The sequence below is a fragment of the Oncorhynchus mykiss genome, chromosome 1 (genome assembly GCF_013265735.2).
Source record: "Oncorhynchus mykiss isolate Arlee chromosome 1, USDA_OmykA_1.1, whole genome shotgun sequence".
NCBI lineage: Eukaryota > Metazoa > Chordata > Actinopteri > Salmoniformes > Salmonidae > Oncorhynchus > Oncorhynchus mykiss.
The window spans coordinates 36,158,318-36,176,942 of NC_048565.1; the positions used below are offsets into that span (position 1 = coordinate 36,158,318).

Below are 18,625 nucleotides of genomic sequence, written 5' to 3' on the forward strand. Positions count from 1 at the left end.
ACCTTGTGCTGGGGACAATAAAAATACCCTTTAAAATGTGCAGTTTTGTCACATCACAATGCCACAGATGTCTCAAGTTGAGGAAGCGTGAAATTGGCGTGCTGACTGCAGGAATGTCCACCAGAGCTGTTGCCAGATAATTTAATGTTCCTTTCTCCACCATATGCTGGCTCCAACATCGTTTTAGAGAATTTGGCAGTACGTCCAACCGACCTCACAAATCGCAGACCACATGTAACCATGCCAGCCCAGGAGCTCCACATCTGGCTTCTTCACCTGCGGGGTCGTCTGGGGCTGAGAAGTATTTCTGTCTGCATTAAAGCCCTTTTGTGGGGGAGAAATTCATTCTGATTTGCTGGGCTTGGCTCCCCAGTGGGTAGGCCTGTGCCCTCCCAGGACCACCCATGGCTGCACCCCAGCCCAGTCATGTAAAATCCATAGATTAGGGCCTAATACATTTATTTCAATTGACTGATTTCTTTATATGAACTGTAAATCAGTAAAATCTTTGAAATTGTTGCATTTATATTTTTGTTCAGTATAGTAATACATTTCTTGTTTTAGAAAAACAGAAAGCATGCTCATCCGTTTATATTTTTGTTGTAATTATGGCAAAAATAATATTGTCTGGCAAAAAAAATCTGAGTGTCTGGTAGATTTTTAAAAAATCTACCTGCGGACAGTGGCTGGTGGACCAAACAGTGAATTTCCCACCGTGGTCGTGCAGCGCTCACGGAAGTGAGAAGGTGTACCTACTACCTCCCAGTGTAGTTGATGAACAACTGATCATTGAGCGTGGCAGCAGAGATTACATTACTAGAATGGCAATGCTGATTGGTGACAAAATAGGCTCACCTTCCATATCCATTTCTAACCATAAATCATGGAGTATCTATGTCGAGGTGTGTGTGTTATTGCTCCTCCTTTGGATCCAAGCCAAAGACCATTTCCAGTATCAGCCAGAGGGAAATAACAGGACAGTGCAGGACAATAGGGAGAGGGGGGTGGCAGAGTGGGAGGACAACAGGGAGAGGGAAGTGGCAGAGTGGGGGGACAACAGGGAGAGGGGAGTGGCAGAGTGGGAGGACAACAGGGAGAAGGGGGGGTGGCAGAGTGGGAGGACAACAGGGAGAGGGGAGTGGCAGAGTGGGAGGACAACAGGGAGAAGGGGGGGTGGCAAAGTGGGAGGACAACAGGGAGAGGGGAGTGGCAGAGTGGGAGGACAACAGGGAGAAGGGGGGGTGGCAGAGTGGGAGGACAACAGGGAGAGGGGAGTGGCAGAGTGGGAGGACAACAGGGAGAAGGGGGGGTGGCAAAGTGGGAGGACAACAGGGAGAGGGGAGTGGCAGAGTGGGAGGACAACAGGGAGAAGGGGGGGTGGCAGAGTGGGAGGACAACAGGGAGAGGGGGGTGGCAGAGTGGGAGGACAACAGGGAGAAGGGGGGGTGGCAAAGTGGGAGGACAACAGGGAGAAGGGAGTGGCAGAGTGGGAGGACAACAGGGAGAGGGGAGTGGCAGAGTGGGAGGACAACAGGGAGAAGGGGGGGTGGCAAAGTGGGAGGACAACAGGGAGAGGGGAGTGGCAGAGTGGGAGGACAACAGGGAGAAGGGAGTGGCAGAGTGGGAGGACAACAGGGAGAAGGGGGGGTGGCAGAGTGGGAGGACAACAGGGAGAGGGGGGTGGCAGAGTGGGAGGACAACAGGGAGAGGGGGTGGCAGAGTGGGAGGACAACAGGGAGAGGGGGTGGCAGAGTGGGAGGACAACAGGGAGAGGGGAGTGGCAGAGTGGGAGGACAACAGGGAGAGGGGGGTGGCAGAGTGGGAGGACAACAGGGAGAGGGGAGTGGCAGAGTGGGAGGACAACAGGGAGAGGGGGGTGGCAGAGTGGGAGGACAACAGGGAGAGGGGGGTGGCAGAGTGGGAGGACAACAGGGAGAGGGGGGTGGCAGAGTGGGAGGACAACAGGGAGAGGGGGGTGGCAGAGTGGGAGGACAACAGGGAGAGGGGAGTGGCAGAGTGGGAGGACAACAGGGAGAGGGGAGTGGCAGAGTGGGAGGACAACAGGGAGAGGGGGGTGGCAGAGTGGGAGGACAACAGGGAGAGGGGGGTGGCAGAGTGGAGGACAACAGGGAGAGGGGGGTGGCAGAGTGGGAGGACAACAGGGAGAGGGGGGTGGCAGAGTGGGAGGACAACAGGGAGAGGGGAGTGGCAGAGTGGGAGGACAACAGGGAGAGGGGAGTGGCAGAGCGGGAGGACAACAGGGAGAGGGGAGTGGCAGAGTGGGAGGACAACAGGGAGAGGGGGTGGCAGAGTGGGAGGACAACAGGGAGAGGGGAGTGGCAGAGTGGGAGGACAACAGGGAGAGGGGGTGGCAGAGTGGGAGGACAACAGGGAGAGGGGAGTGGCAGAGCGGGAGGACAACAGGGAGAGGGGAGTGGCAGGACAACAGGGAGAGGGGGTGGCAGAGTGGGAGGACAACAGGGAGAGGGGAGTGGCAGAGTGGGAGGACAACAGGGAGAGGGGGTGGCAGAGTGGGAGGACAACAGGGAGAGGGGGGGGCGGCAGAGTGGGAGGACAACAGGGAGAGGGGGTGGCAGAGTGGGAGGACAACAGGGTTCATGGAATGAGGGTTGAGGCGGGGGAGACTTACGCTGGTGACTCTGCGGTAGATCTGTGCAGCGTTCTGGCACTCGGAGTATGGGTACTCTGAGGTGGCCATCTCCAGCATGCACATCCCAAAGGCATACACATCCACTGACTCGTCGTACTTCTCCTCATACATCTCAGGCGCCATGAACTCAGGGGTACCTTAAATCAAATACAACCATTCAGAACTCTGTGTCTCTCTCCCTCTCGGAGTGTCACACCCAAAACGCCCCACTTCTCCTCTAACCGAAGAGGAGGAAGAAGAAGAGTGACCCGTCGCCGCTGCCTCCGGGTGAGCAGAGCCTGCGAGAGGATAGAAAGAGAGAGAGAGAGAGGGGGGAGGAGGAGAGCAACAAAAAAAAGGGGGGAAGCTGGGCTCAGTTAGACTGTAGTGAAAGAGGCACACGTCTCTCAGTGTAAGACCTTGTTATCTGGGGGGGGGGGGGTATACACCTAGTATAGGGGTCTAAAGAAGATGGCTGGTGTACAGAACACATTGTGGGAAAATTGGTGTTAGACACATGTCAGTTCAACTACTGACAGACTGTAGAATTACCCGGTTTACCGGTCAGAACCCGGTTAGTGAGTTGAGTGATCAGGTGCTTCAATATGGCAGAGAAGGGGCATGAATTGTAAGACTAGCTATGGAAATAACTTGTGTCAAGACCTTACCTTTCACAAACAAACACTCAAACATAACCCGTTTCATACAAACTTACCTTTAAGTAGGCTGACTTACCTGTCCTCATTGACCTGGGGAGTAAGGTGTTACGGTGAGGGCCGAGAGAAGCAGATCCCATAGCTAGTTAATGAAACAGTGTGTGGCTGGACACCAGCCGTATTCAAATAGCAGATACTCTGCTTTCAATCTTCTGAGGGTCTTACACAGAAAAACTCAAGATGGATATTTGAAATGAATAGGTTTTTGTAAGATGTGTGTCACAGTGCACTCGCACACTTACCAGGCCCATAACAATAGTCACTTACCAGCAGTACCCTACTTATTCCTTTACTGCAGCATGGAGCACATCTGAGGCTACAGCCTACAGTTCAAAACATACCCGAGAATGAAAGAAAAAAAAAGAAAAAAGGCCTGATAAAGGAGAAGTGGGTAGGGGGGGGGGGGGGGGGTGGGGGGGGGGGGGTAGGGCTTTCCAGACAAAAAGAAGCAGACATTCTCTCTGCTCCTAAAATGGTTTAAAAGACAGAAACACTGACAAAAACCTGTGGGAGCAAACCCTTAAAAAAAAGAGAGACAAACGGGAAATGTTATTGGCATCATTGGCAAACAGACCACATATTTCCAAACCACAGAGCAAAGACCAGTCTGAGACAGAACATAGAACCAGTGGCCATACCTGTTGCCCTGGTCTGGCTAGCCTGATGGTTAAGGCATGACAGGTGGATTGAGATTCATATTTCACCGAGAGATTGGAGGCGCTACTTACTCTTAGTAGGAGCCTGACACAGCAAACTTTCACTTTATGGAGGAAAAATACTATCTAATCGATTCTGTCACTGAGTAACCAGCCCTGGCGGACTCACTGACATGACAGTGTGTGTAAAGAAAGGGTTTGTGGGTCTCCCCATGACCTGGCCTCCGCTTGTGCTGTGGTTTGATTAGAGAGCTGAAACATTGTGGTCTGTTTTCCAACCACATTGTCATAAAAAAAAAAGATGATCAGAAACAAAAACCTAACCCCCCCCCCCCCCAATCAAACCCTTCATAACCTCAAGGTCAACCACAGTATAAGAACCTTACACAAGACATCCCTTTGGAGTGTAGCGAGGAGGAAAGCAGGGCACAGTAAAAGGAAGTGGGTGATATTGGGGTCTTACCTATGACACTCTTGGCGAAAGATGACCTCTTGAGTGTGGCCAATCCCAGGTCTCCTATCTTGACGGAGCCTGTGGGGCCGGTGATGAAGATGTTGTCACACTTCAGGTCCCTGTGAATGATGGGAGGGGCTCGGGTGTGGAGAAAGTGAAGGCCCTTCAGGATCTGCCTACACCAGCTCCTCAGAACCTTAATCTTCATCACCTTGAAACGCTTCAGATACCTACAGAACAGGACAGATATAGGGTTAAAGATGGACATCACACATCCATCCTCATTACAATTCACTGACTCAGGAACCTAGTGCAGACAGTTTCATTATGACCATCGTTGAGAAAGAACACACAGAAGAGAGCAACACCATTTGCATGACGTCCAGCACTGGACTGGTGTTGACGCCTGTGTGTAAGAGTGATACTCACGTTTTCAGTGTTCCGGAGGTCATGAGTTCTGTGACCAGCACAATGCACTTCCTGCCTTTAACGGGGGCCTCCCAGGATTCATAGAAGCGGACAATGTTGGGGTGCTGCAGCCCCTTCAGCATGCCAGCCTCCTCCTTGAACCGCTGACGTTCCGACTTGGACAGCTTGCGGTCCTATGGGGAGGGGGGGGGGGGTCATAGGAACATCAGTGTTAGACAGTCAGGAGAGAGAGAATAAACACAGGTCTATGAGAGTAGATTTAGCTTACAGACAATATGGCATATACTCTTTTCATTCAGCAAAGGTCAAACAACAATGCGAACAGTAGCCTTTTACTAGTATGATGTCAAAGTGAAAGTGGCTCTACAAACATTCATGTTGATGCTTTTTTAAGTGTGGGGATTTGCAATATGAGTGTTTAGCTCACTAAACTTTTGGAAAGAGAGCAAATCCTCAAACATTTCTGTGAGCTTGCTTTCAGTTAGCGAATGCTTGGGACAAAATACATCATCAATTGTTTATTTTAAAGCAGTATAGTGACTGAGTTGGACAAAAGTGCTTGACAGTTCATAAAAAACAAGTACGAATAAACCGACGTATATTCATCAAATTACAGTACCGGTCAAAAGTTTGGACACACCTTGTCCTTCAAGGGTTTTTATTTATTTTTTACTATTTTCTACATTGTAGAATAACAGTGAAGACATAAAAACTATGAAATAACATATGGAATAATGTAGTAACCAAAAGAAGTGTTAAACAAATAAAAACATTTGAGATTTTTCAAAGTAGCCACCCTTTGACTTGATGACAGCTTTGCACACGTTTGGCATTCTCTCAAATGTCTTCATGAGGTAGTCACCTGGAATACATTTCAATGCTCCCGAGTGCGCAGCAGTCTAAGGCACTGCATCTCAGTGCTTGAGGCGTCACTACTGACAACCTGGTTTGATTCCAGGCTGTATCACAACCGGCCATGATTGGGTGGCGCACAATTGAACCAGCGTCGTCCATTTTTAGCCGGTGAAGGCTGTCATTGTAAATAAGAATTTGTTCTTAACTGACTTGCCTAGTTAAATGTTGAATAAAAAAATAATTAATTAACAGGTGTGCCTTGTTAAAAAGTTCATTTGTGGAATTGATTTCCTTCTTAATGCGTTAGAGACAATCAGTTGTGTTGTGACAAGGTAGGGCTGGTATACAGAAGATGGTCTTTTACCAAATAAGGCAAAGTCTGTTACGGCAAGAACAGCTGAAATAAGCAAAAAACGACAGTCCATCATTACTTTAAGACATGAAGGTCCGTCATTCCGTAAAATTGAAACAACTTTGAAAGTTTCTTCAAGTGCAGTCGCAAAAACCATCAAGCGCTATGATGAAGCTGGCTCTCATGAGGACCGCCACAGGAAAGGAAGACCCAGAGTTACCTCTGCAGCAGAGGATAAGTTCATTAGAGTTACCAACCTCAGAAATTGCAGCCCAAATAAATGGTCAGAGTTCAAGTAACAGACACATCTCAACATCAACTGTTGAGGAGACAGCGTGAATCATGGTCAAATTGCTGCAAAGAAACCACTACTGAAGGACACCAATAAGAAGAGAAGAAAGACAAGCAATGGACATTAGACCGGTGGAAATCTATCCTTTGGTCTGATGAGTCCAATTTTGAGATTTGTTGTTCCGACCGCTGTGTCTTTGTGAGACGCAGAGTAGGTGAACGGATGATCTCCACATGTGTGGATCCCTACCGTGAAGCATGGAGGAGGAGGGGTTATGGTGCTTTGCTGGTGACACGGTCTGTAATTTATTTAGCATTGAAGGCACACTTAACCAGCATGGCTACCACAGCATTCTGCAGCGATACGCCATTCCATCTGGTTTGCGCTTAGTGGGACTATCATTTATTTTTCAACAGAACAATGATCCAACACACCTCCAGGCTGTTTAAGGGCTATTTGACCAAGAAGGAGAGTGGTGGAGTGATGCATCAGATTACCTGACATTCACAATCACCCAACCTCAACCCAATTGAGATGGTTTGGGATGAGTTGGACCGCAGAGTGAAGGAAAATCAGCTAACAAGTGCTCAGCATTTGTGGGATGGTTGAAAAATAATTTCAGGTGAAGGTGGTTGAGATAATGACAGCTTTGCACACTTTTGTCATTAAGGCGAAAGGTGGCTACTTGAAGAATCTAAAATATATTTGGATTTGTTTAACTTCTCTAGGGTAGGGGGCAGCATTTGGAATTTTGGATGAAAAGCGTACCCATATTAAACTGCCTTCTACTCAGGCCCAGAAGTTAGGATATGCATATAATTGGTAGATTTGGATAGAAAACACACCAAAACTGTTAAAATAGTGTCTGTGAGTATAACAGAACTGATTTGGCAGATGAAAACCTGAGAAGAATCCATTCAGGAAGTTTAATTTTTTTTGTTTGTTTGTAGTTTTCTATTTAATGCCATTACAGTATCCATTGACTTAGGACTCAAATTTCAGTTCCTATGCCTTCCACTAGATGTCAACAGTCTTTAGAAATTGTTTCAGGCTTGTATTCTGAAAAATTAGGGAGTAAGAGCAGTCTGAATGAGTGGACCCTGCCGTGTCACAGAGCTTTTTCATGCGCGAGACCAAGAGAGTGCCTTTCTTGTTTACCTTTTGTCGACGTTATTGTCCGGTTGAAATATTATCGATTATTTAGGCTAAAAACAACCTGAGGATTGAATATAAACATTGTTTGACATGTTTCTATGAACTTTATATCCAAAAATCCAAATTGTATCTGTAAAGAGACTTTATCGAACAAAAGGAACATTTACTGAATAAATTAATGTCTTCTGAGTGCAACCATATGAAGATCACAGGTAGGTGATTCATTTTCTCTCTTTTTCTGACTTGTGCAACTCTTCTACTTGGCTGGTTACGGTTTGTAATGATTTGTCTAATGGGCAATGTTCTCAAATAATCGTAAGGTATGCTTTCGCCGTAAAGCATTTTTGAAATCTGACACTGGTTGGATTCACAAGAAATTAATCTTTAAACCTATGTAAAATAATTGTATATTTTCTGAATTTTTATAATGAGTATTTCTGTATTTGAATTTGGCGCTCTGCAATCTCACTGGATGTTTGCCAGGTGGGACGCTAGCGTCCCACATACCCTAGAGGAGTTAACACTATTTCAGTTACTACATGATTCCATGTGTTATTTCTTAGTTCACTATTATTCTACAATGTAGAAAATAGTATAAATAAAGAATAACCCTTGAATGAGTAGGTGTGTACAAACTTTTGACTGGTACTGTACATTAACTTCTCTGGGATATGTCAGACGCTAGCGTCCCACCTCACCAACAGCCAGTGAAATTGCAGGGCGCCAAATTCAAAACAACAGAAATCCCACAATTCAAATTCCTCAAACATACAAGTATTTCACAGCATTTTAAAAAGTAAACTTCTTGTAAATCCAGCAACAGTGTCCGATTTCAAATAGGCTTTACGGCGAAAGCACACCAAACTATTATGTTAGGTCAGCACCTAGTCACAGAAAACCATACAGCCATTTTCCAGCCAATGAGAGGGCTCACAAAAGTCAGAAATAGCGATTAAATTAATCACTAACCTTTGATAATCTTCATCAGATGGCACTCACAGGACTGCATGTTACACAATAAATGTGTGTTTTGTTCGATAAAGTTAATATTTATGTCCAAAAACCTAATTTGAAATTGGTGTGTTATGTTCAGAAATGCATCGTCTCAAACAAACATCCGGTGAAAGTGCAGAGAGTCACATCAAATTACAGAAATACTCATTGATAAAAGATACAAGTGTTATGCATGGAATTATATATAAACTTCTCCTTAATGCAACCGCTGTGTCAGATTTCAAAAAGGCTTTACGGCGAAAGCACACCTTGCGATTATGTTAGGTCAGCACCTAGCCACAGAAAAACATACAGCCATTTTCCAAAGAAGGAGAGGTGTCACAAAAGTCAGAAATAGCGTTATAAATATTACCTTACCTTTGATGATCTTCATCTGAATGCACTCCCAGGAATTCCAGTTCCACAATAAATGTTTGTTTTGTTCGATAAAGTCTATCATTTATGTCCAAATACCTCCTTTTTGTTCGCGCGCTTAGCCCAGTAATCCAAATGCATAATGCGCGATCACTTGTTCAGACGAAATGTCAAAAAAGTTCTATTACAGTTCGTAGAAACTAGAGGTTGACCGATTAAATCGGAATGGCCGATTTCAAGTTTTCATAACAATCGGAAATCGCTATTTTTGGGCGCCGATTTAATTATATATATTTTTTACACCTTTATTTAATCTTTATTTAACTAGGCAAGTCAGTTAAGAACACATTCTTATTTTCAATGACGGCCTAGGAACGGTGGGTTAACTGCCATACAAGCATACAAGTATCTAAGTATCTGACTGAGCGGTGGTAGGCAGAAGCAGGCGCGTAAATATTCATTCAAACAGCACTTTTTGCCAGCAGCTCTTCGTTGTGCGTCAAGCATTGCGCTGTTTATGACTTCAAACCTATCAACTCCCGAGATGAGGCTGGTGCGACCGAAGTGAAATGGCTGGCTAGTTAGCGCGCGCTAATAGCGTTTCAAACTTCACTCGCTCTGAGCCTTGGGGTGGTTGTTTCCCTTGCTCTGCATGGGTAACGCTTCTTCGATGTGGTGGCTGTTGTCGTTGTGTTGCTGGTTCGATCCCAGGGAGGAGTGAGGAGAGGGACGGAAGCTATACTGTTACACTGGAAATACTAAAGTGCCTATAAGAACATCCAAAAGTCAAAGGTTAATGAAATACAAATGGTATAGAGGGAAATAGTCCTATAATTCCTATAATAACTACAACCTAAAACTTCTTACCTGGGAATATTGAAGACTCATGTTAAAAGGAACCACCAGCTTTCATATGTTCTCATGTTCTGAGCAAGGAACTGAAACGTTAGCTTTCTTACATAGCACATATTGCACTTTTACTTTATTCTCCAACACTTTGTTTTTGCATTATTTAAACCAAATTGAACATGTTTCATTATTTATTTGAGGCTGAATTGATTTTATTGATGTATTATATGAAGTTGAAATAAGTGTTAATTCAGTATTGTTGTATTTGTAATAATGACAATTACATTTTTGTAAATTATTTTTTTTTGTATTAATGTTTTTTATAAAATAAAAATCGTCCGATCAATCGGTAGCGGCTTTTTTGGTCCTCCAATAATCGGTATCGGCGATGAAAAAATCATAATCGGCCGACCTCTAGTAGAAACATGTCAAACGATGTATAGAATCAATCTTTAGGAAGTTATCATAAAATCTTCAATAATGTTTCAACCGGACAATTCCTTTGTCTTTAGAACTGAAAAGGACCGCAGCTACCTCTCACGGCCACGCGCATGATTTAGCTCATGGCATTCTGCCAGACACCTGACTCAAACAGCTCTCATTCTCTCCCCCTTCACAGTAGAAGCCTGAAACAAGGTTCTAAAGACTGTTGACATCTAGTGGAAGCCGTAGGAAGTGCGATACGACCCCATAGACACTGTATATTCGATAGGCAATGACTTGAAAACTTCAAACCTCAGATTTCCCACTTTCTGGTTGGATTTTTTCTCAAGTGTTTGCCTGCCATATGAGTTCTGTTATACTCACAAACATCATTCAAACAGTTTTAGAAAATTCAGAGTGTTTTATATCCAAATCTACTAATAATATGCATATCTTAAGCTTCTGGGCCTGAGTAGCAGGCAGTTTACTCTGGGCACCTTATTCACCCAAGCTACTCAATACTGCCCCCCCAGCCATAAGAAGTTAAAGACATGCTCAGTTCGTCAAATTTCTGCCCTGCTAGAGCTGCCCCGGTCAAGTGTATGTGCTGTTAATGTGAAGTGGAAACATCTAGGAGCAATACCGGCTCAGACGCCACATGGTAGACCACACAAGTTCACAGAACGGGACCACCGAGTGCTGAAGTGTGTAAAAATATTTTTTCCTCGGTTGCAACACGCACAGTTCCAAACTACCTCTGGAAGCAACATACAGTGCCTTGCGAAAGTATTCGGCCCCCTTGAACTTTGCGACCTTTTGACACATTTCAGGCTTCAAACATAAAGATATAAAACTGTATTTTTTTGTGAAGAATCAACAACAAGTGGGACACAATCATGAAGTGGAACGACATTTATTGGATATTTCAAACTTTTTTAACAAATCAAAAACTGAAAAATCGGGCGTGCAAAATTATTCAGCCCCTTTACTTTCAGTGCAGCAAACTCTCTCCAGAAGTTCAGTGAGGATCTCTGAATGATCCAATGTTGACCTACATGACTAATGATGATAAATACAATCCACCTGTGTGTAATCAAGTCTCCGTATAAATGCACCTGCACTGTGATAGTCTCAGAGGTCCGTTAAAAGCGCAGAGAGCATCATGAAGAACAAGGAACACACCAGGCAGGTCCGAGATACTGTTGTGAAGAAGTTTAAAGCCGGATTTGGATACAAAAAGATTTCCCAAGCTTTAAACATCCCAAGGAGCACTGTGCAAGCGATAATATTGAAATGGAAGGAGTATCAGACCACTGCAAATCTACCAAGACCTGGCCGTCCCTCTAAACTTTGAGCTCATACAAGGAGAAGACTGATCAGAGATGCAGCCAAGAGGCCCATGATCACTCTGGATGAACTGCAGAGATCTACAGCTGAGGTGGGAGACTCTGTCCATAGGACAACAATCAGTTGTATATTGCACAAATCTGGCCTTTATGGAAGAGTGGCAAGAAGAAAGCCATTTCTTAAAGATATCCATAAAAAGTGTTGTTTAAAGTTTGCCACAAGCCACCTGGGAGACACACCAAACATGTGGAAGAAGGTGCTCTGGTCAGATGAAACCAAAATGTAACTTTTTGGCAACAATGCAAAACGTTATGTTTGGCGTAAAAGCAACACAGCTGAACACACCATCCCCACTGTCAAACATGGTGGTGGCAGCATCATGGTTTGGGCCTGCTTTTCTTCAGCAGGGACAGGGAAGATGGTTAAAATTGATGGGAAGATGGATGGAGCCAAATATAGGACCATTCTGGAAGAAAACCTGATGGAGTCTGCAAAATACCTGAGACTGGGACGGAGATTTGTCTTCCAACAAGACAATGATCCAAAACATAAAGCAAAATCTACAATGGAATGGTTCAAAAATAAACATATCCAGGTGTTAGAATGGCCAAGTCAAAGTCCAGACCTGAATCCAATCGAGAATCTGTGGAAAGAACTGAAAACTGCTGTTCACAAATGCTCTCCATCCAACCTCACTGAGCTCGAGCTGTTTTGCAAGGAGGAATGGGGAAAAAATTCAGTCTCTCGATGTGCAAAACTGATAGGGACATACCCCAAGCGACTTACAGCTGTAATCGCAGCAAAAGGTGGCGCTACAAAGTATTAACTTAAGGGGGCTGAATAATTTTGCACGCCCAATTTTTCAGTTTTTGATTTGTTAAAAAAGTTTGAAATATCTAATAAATGTCGTTCCACTTCATGATTGTGTCCCACTTGTTGTTGATTCTTCACAAAAAAATACAGTTTTATATCTTTATGTTTGAGGCCTGAAATGTGGCAAAAGGTTGAAGGGGGCCGAATACTTACGCAAGGCACTGTATAACATTTCTCATCGGTAGGGACAGAGTTTTTCTTGGTCAGGTCACGTGTTTTAAAAAAAACAAAAAACTGCTGGCTCTACTCAGACAACAGCCAAAGCTAGCCTACCACAAAAAAAAACAATAAGGCTTCATACATCTATCTGAAACAATAGATTGCTGATAAAGAGTTCAAGACAGATTAAGTAGGCCACACTCACTACTACTATACCTAGGCTTCTCATAGTGCACTCTTATCCAAACACACAGAGCTCTGTCCGGTAACATTCAACAGGTGGCCAGCATAAAGCCCTGACAGAATATCAAGTACAAGTCAAATCAGATACCTTCATGCATTTGTAGACTAACTCTTTGGAACACTTTATGATCGCCAACGCCTTCATTCTTGTACCAGTAAAAGTCAACAATAATCAAAACTAGCAAATAAATTCTAACTAAAAAGTATAATTTCACGTCGACAATAGGCCTATTTAAATACTAAAACAGGGGTAAAAGGCAACAGAGCTTGTGCACAGGACTGAGGCCTTTATGCCTCAGTCTCAGTGTTGCCAGATACAGTGCTAGGCCTAGATCTGCTCTCTGATCTGCTAAAAGTGCCAACCCAGACCAGAGACCAGACCACAATATGAAACAACATCAGTGCAAGATCTGGCAAGTGGCCAGGTTGTCCAGGAAACGCTCCCTATTGTGAGTGTGAGTGAGAGAGAAAGAGAGAGAGACAGGGAGCTTTCCACTGTCAGACTGACATCTGACTGCATTTAGAAAGGAACTGAGCTGTTCTGGCTCTGGTCTGACTGTTACGTGTTGGGTGTCTTTGGGGGTGTGGTTACTAGGGAGGGGGGTTTGGAGGACAGGGAGATGGAAGGATGAGGGGGGGTACACACAGGGATGAGGGGTGACATGGAACCAGAGTATATTTCAGGAGGAGGGGTGACCCTGAGCATGGATACGGGTTGAGGTTGAGTCAGGGGCGAGGGGGTGCTTGCTTTGCTCTCTAACTAACTGACCTAGTTTCAGTTCATCTGGGCCAGCAGTTCCCCTTCCCTTTTCTCTTCCCGTTCTGTAGTGCATATGGAAACATTTGCGGTTCGATACCATGGTTGTGCGCAATTCTGAATTTTGGAATCAACTCATGAGTTGAAATTCGAATTGAATTGGCCAGGATGTAAACGTTCACAGGACAAAGACCCTAAAAGCACACAGCCAAGACAACGCAGGAGGGTCTTTGGGACAAATCTGAATGTCCTTGAGTGGCCCAGCCAGAGCCTGGACTTGAAACTGATCTCTGGAGAGACCTGAAAATTGCTGTGCAGCGACACTCCCCATCCAACCTGACAGAGCTTGAGAGGATCTGAAGAGAAGAACGGGATACCCAAGAAGACAAGGCTGTAATCGCTGCTAAAGGTGCTTCAACAAAGTACTGAGTAAAGGGTCTGAATTCTTTCTGAATGCACTGTATATATCCGTAGATAGGCAGTCTTAAAAATAACAACAATGTTAACGATAACCTTACGTTTTTAAAGAATCGGTTGATTAAATAAATTAAACCATTCAATTATTTATAACATTACAAGTAATTTCCTAAATTAAGATGTATACCAATCTTATTTATATAAATAGCCTTTATTCTCTTATTCCATACTTTTAGCCTGGTGTGAACATTTTAACAGCAGCTGTAAAAATCTGTTGTTCTGCCCCCGAGCAAGGCAGTTAACCCACTGTTCCCCAGGCACCGAAGACGTGGATGTCGATTAAGGCAGCCCCCCACATCTCTCTGATTCAGAGGGGTTGGGTTAAATGCGGAAGACACATTTCAGTTAAATAAATTCAGTTGGACAACTGACTAGGTATCCCCCTTTTCCTATGTTTTTATAGAAACAGCAATTGAAACCCAAAATGTGATAACTGAAATGCTGAGAAAATGGTGTTGTTTTTTTATCCCAAATAAATAGAACATATTGTTGATGTAATAAAACATGATATTAAAATCAGTCACGACAGGGTCAGAAATGTTGTGACAAAAACCATGTGCCTACACTTAATTCAAACCCCTCCACCCCATTCTGTGTTTACATGTGTTCACCATTCCATAACTGCTTCACTGGCTGACTCCAAACACAGTTCACTGCAACGGACTGGTCTAACACACCATTCCCTTACGGTAATTAAAACAGTTCATTACAACTGTTTAACACTAGGAACTCCTCTGACATTGTCATCTCAAAAATAGCATCTATGGAGTATAAAGCAGAACCTTATTAGGCAAGTTATGTAGTTCACACTTACAAAGCAATGCAAACTACTTCCTGCATTAACCTGAGCTTGGACATCTGTTACTGATAAGTCCCCCTTAGCTTGTCACATACAAGCAACAAAAGACACTAAATTACTACTCCATGTAGTAACAACCATGTAGTAACACTGCACATTACATGGTCACGAGAGATCACTGGCTACAAAAGATGCTAGCAATAATATATACTACATTTCAGTTCAAAACATCTTATGCATGTTTAGAATTAGCTTATATCACACATGCTTATAGCTTAAAACTGAGCATTTCCGTTATTTTGTTGTGGTTGAACAACTACAGATGTCTGAGTAAAACAATAACAAAAGAGGAATAACATCCATACCACAATACCGGGCTGTTTGCAAATGCGTCATTGGTTAGACTTATTTACATACCAGTAATGTTACTGCTGATATTTACAAAGTGCCAATACAACTGAGTGATACTAGTGTCCTAATCAATGTTATACTATTATATCCTCTTAGTATAAATAGATTGTTTTTATACATCCTTAGAAAATAGTGTTAGGTTCAAGCTCTGTGTAGGAGAAATGTAATTACAGTGCACTCGGAAAGTATTCAGACCCCTTCCCTTTATCCAGTTACGTTACAGCCTTATTCTAAAATGGTTTAAACATTTTTTCCCCCCAATCAATCAATCTACACACAATACCCCATAACGACAAAGTGAAAATGCACTGTATTTACTGGCCTGCAGGAATGTGTACTCCCACTACCTCAAAGCCTCTGACTGATAAGATGATCTGCACGAACAAGTACGGAGAAATCCTGGGTGATGGAAAGGTACATCTTTGTGGCAGGTGGATGCATCCTGTCAGTAACAGTGGATAGAGCCATAGTTACTAAATCCGAGGCGATACAGCCCCAATTTATGAATATGATGGGAATGAGAGACGTTGTGTAGATCTGGTGAGTTAATTAAACCAATACATTTGTGACGGAGAAGTCTGTCACTGGCCGCAGGCAGAGTTTGGTACACTAACAGGCTGACTAAACCGCTCGAGTCGCGTGCGATGCAAAATACATTTAGAAATCTATATTATTCAATAATTGCACCCACACTGCTCGCGAGCGTCTGTGTTGCCAAGGGCTAAAATAGAAGTCAGTTCTATTTGTGATGCAGATCACGCTGCAAGTCCTTCCTCTCCCATCTCCTCGTTAGTTTATGGAAGCAGATACCCACGTGCCTTCTCCAAAATACCCACGTGGGTAAATGAAAGACGAACGAGGTCAGTGGCGAACGAGGTCAGCACCTAATTTATGAAAGTTGCCAAAGTCAAGAGAAGGAAAATGCCTAGAAGGAGGAGAGATGACTAGAAACGATTTGGTTGACCGTTTTATGTACGGATTAATTGACCGGTGACCACAAACAGTGAAGCAATTGTGTGAGAAAGAAGAGGAGTTTAAAAGAGTGTATAAAGGTTGTTAAAAGAGGTGATCGTGGGATGATCGTGGGATGTTACGCTCCAGAGTCTATAACCCACAGCAAAAGCTGGGCCCCTATGCAACTGTGTAAATGGTTACATTAGAAACAACATCAGTCAATTCAAAACCATAGACAATAGTTAAGACAAACAAAATTGGAAACGAAGCAGAAAGCGGTAAGGAGTAGTTCAATAGATACAGTACATTTAAAATTTGGTGAACATTGGTGTGATGACTGATGTATTTTATAATTTGGAAGCATTACATATTAACCTCAAAATAAAGACATTCATGAATGTGCAGCAAATGAATATACAACGGAGATTGGTAATAAATATGTACAGCAAAAAAAGGGTAGACTAAAATACACGAAGCCTTCCAGGGGGGCAGTGGCCGCCTGCCTGTGAAAATAAGTTTTGTTTTGTCTGTAATTAAAACCTTTTTGTTCACCTGGTAAAATAATGTTAGAAGGAAAGAGAGGTAAAAGCATAGAAGATATGTAAAGGAAAACTAGTGTCAGAGTGGAAGAGAAATGTACTGGGTGATGATGATTGAGAGGGCTTTCCGGTTGGAAAGGGTGGAAAAGTGAGTTGAAGGAAAACATACAGTTGAAGTCGGAAGTTTACATACACCTTAGCCAAATACATTTAAACTCAGTTTTTCACAATTCCTGACATGTAATACTTGTAAAAGTTCCCTGTCTTAGGTCAGTTAGGATCACCACTTATTTTAAGAATGTGAAATGTCAGAAAAATAGTAGAGAGAATAATGTATTTTCAGCTTTCATTTCTTTCATCACATTCCCAGTGGGTCAGAAGTTTACATACACTCAATTAGTATTTGGTAGCATTGCCTTTAAATTGTTTAACTTGGGTCAAACGTTTCAGGTAGCCTTCCACAAGTTTCCCACAATAAGTTGTGTGAATTTTGGCCCATTCCTCCTGACAGAGCTGGTGTAACTGAGTCAGGTTGGTAGGCCTCCTTGCTCGCACAGACATTTTCAGTTTTGCCCACAAATTTTCTATAGGATTGAGGTCAGGGTTTTGTGATGGCCACTCCAATACCATGACTTTGTTGTCCTTAACCCATTTTGCCACAACTTTGGAAGTATGCTTGGGGTCATTGTCCATTTGGAAGACCCATTTTCAACCAAGCGTTAACTTCCTGAACGATGTCTTGAGATGTTACTTCAATATACCCACATAATTTCCCCTCCACATGATGCACTCTATTTTGTGAAGTGCACCAGTACTTCACGGTTGGGATGGTGTTCTTCGGCTTGCAAGCCTCCCCCCTTTTCCTCCAAACATAACGATGGTCATTATGGTCAAACATTCCAACTAGACCGGAGGACATTTCTCCAAAAAGTACAATCTTTGTCCCCATGTGCAGTTGCAAACCGTAGTCTGGCTTTTTTTATGGCAGTTTTGGAGCAGTGGCTTCTTCCTTGCTTAGCGGCCTTTAAGGTTATGTCGATATAGGACTTGTTTTACTGTGGATATAGATACTTTTGTACCGGTTTCCTCCAGCATCTTCACAAGGTCCTTTGCTGTTGTTCTGGGATTGACTTGCACTTTTCGCACCAAAGTACGTTCATCTCTAGGAGCCAGAACGCGTCTCCTTCCTGAGCGGTAGGATGGCTGCATGGTCCCATGGTGTTTATACTTGCGTACTATTGTTTGTACAGATGAACGTGGTACCTTCAGGCGTTTGGAAATTGCTCCCAAGGATGAACCAGGGGGTCTACAATGTTTTTTCGGAGGTCTTGGCTGATTTATTTTGATTTTCCCATAATATCAAGCAAGGAGGCACTGAGTTTGAAGGTAGGCCTTGAAATACATCCACAGGTACACCTCCAATTGACTGAAATTATGTCAATTAGCCTATCAGAAGCTTCTAAAGCCATGACATAATTTTCTGGAATTTTTCAAGCTGTTTAAAGGCACAGTCAACTTAGTGTATGTAAACTTCCGGCCCACTAGAATTGTGACAGAGTGAATTATAAGTGAAATAATCTGTCTGTAAACATTTGTTGGAAAAATTACTTGTGTCACGCTCAAAGTAAATGTCCTAACTGATTTGCCAAAACTGTTTGTTAACAAGAAATTTGTGGAGTGGTTGAAAAACGATTTTAAGTGACTCCAACCTAAGTGTATGTAAACTTCAACTGTATGTATACTAGTGAAAGTAAAAGAAAGTGAGTTCGGAGTAGAAAGAAAGGAAATGGAAAAATTCATGTTACTCATGGTTTATCAATTGAAGTGTAATGAGTATTGACAGTATAGTTCCTAATATGTTATTAGT

The 18,625-nt window shown here is 43.4% G+C and overlaps 1 protein-coding gene across 2 annotated transcripts in view; it reads right to left on the minus strand.

The window, feature by feature from the left end:
* The window catches only part of LOC110522050 (serine/threonine-protein kinase WNK1), a 48,656-nt gene that overhangs the window by 17,267 nt on the left and 12,764 nt on the right, over positions 1-18,625 (minus strand). For both annotated transcript variants that reach the window (XM_036976806.1, XM_036976802.1), the window contains exons 3-5: positions 4,906-5,078; positions 4,486-4,706; positions 2,651-2,808 (exon numbers count right to left, since the gene is read on the minus strand). In XM_036976806.1, coding sequence (XP_036832701.1) covers positions 2,651-2,808; positions 4,486-4,706; positions 4,906-5,078 — 552 coding nt within the window. The remainder of the gene's footprint in view (positions 1-2,650; positions 2,809-4,485; positions 4,707-4,905; positions 5,079-18,625) is intronic.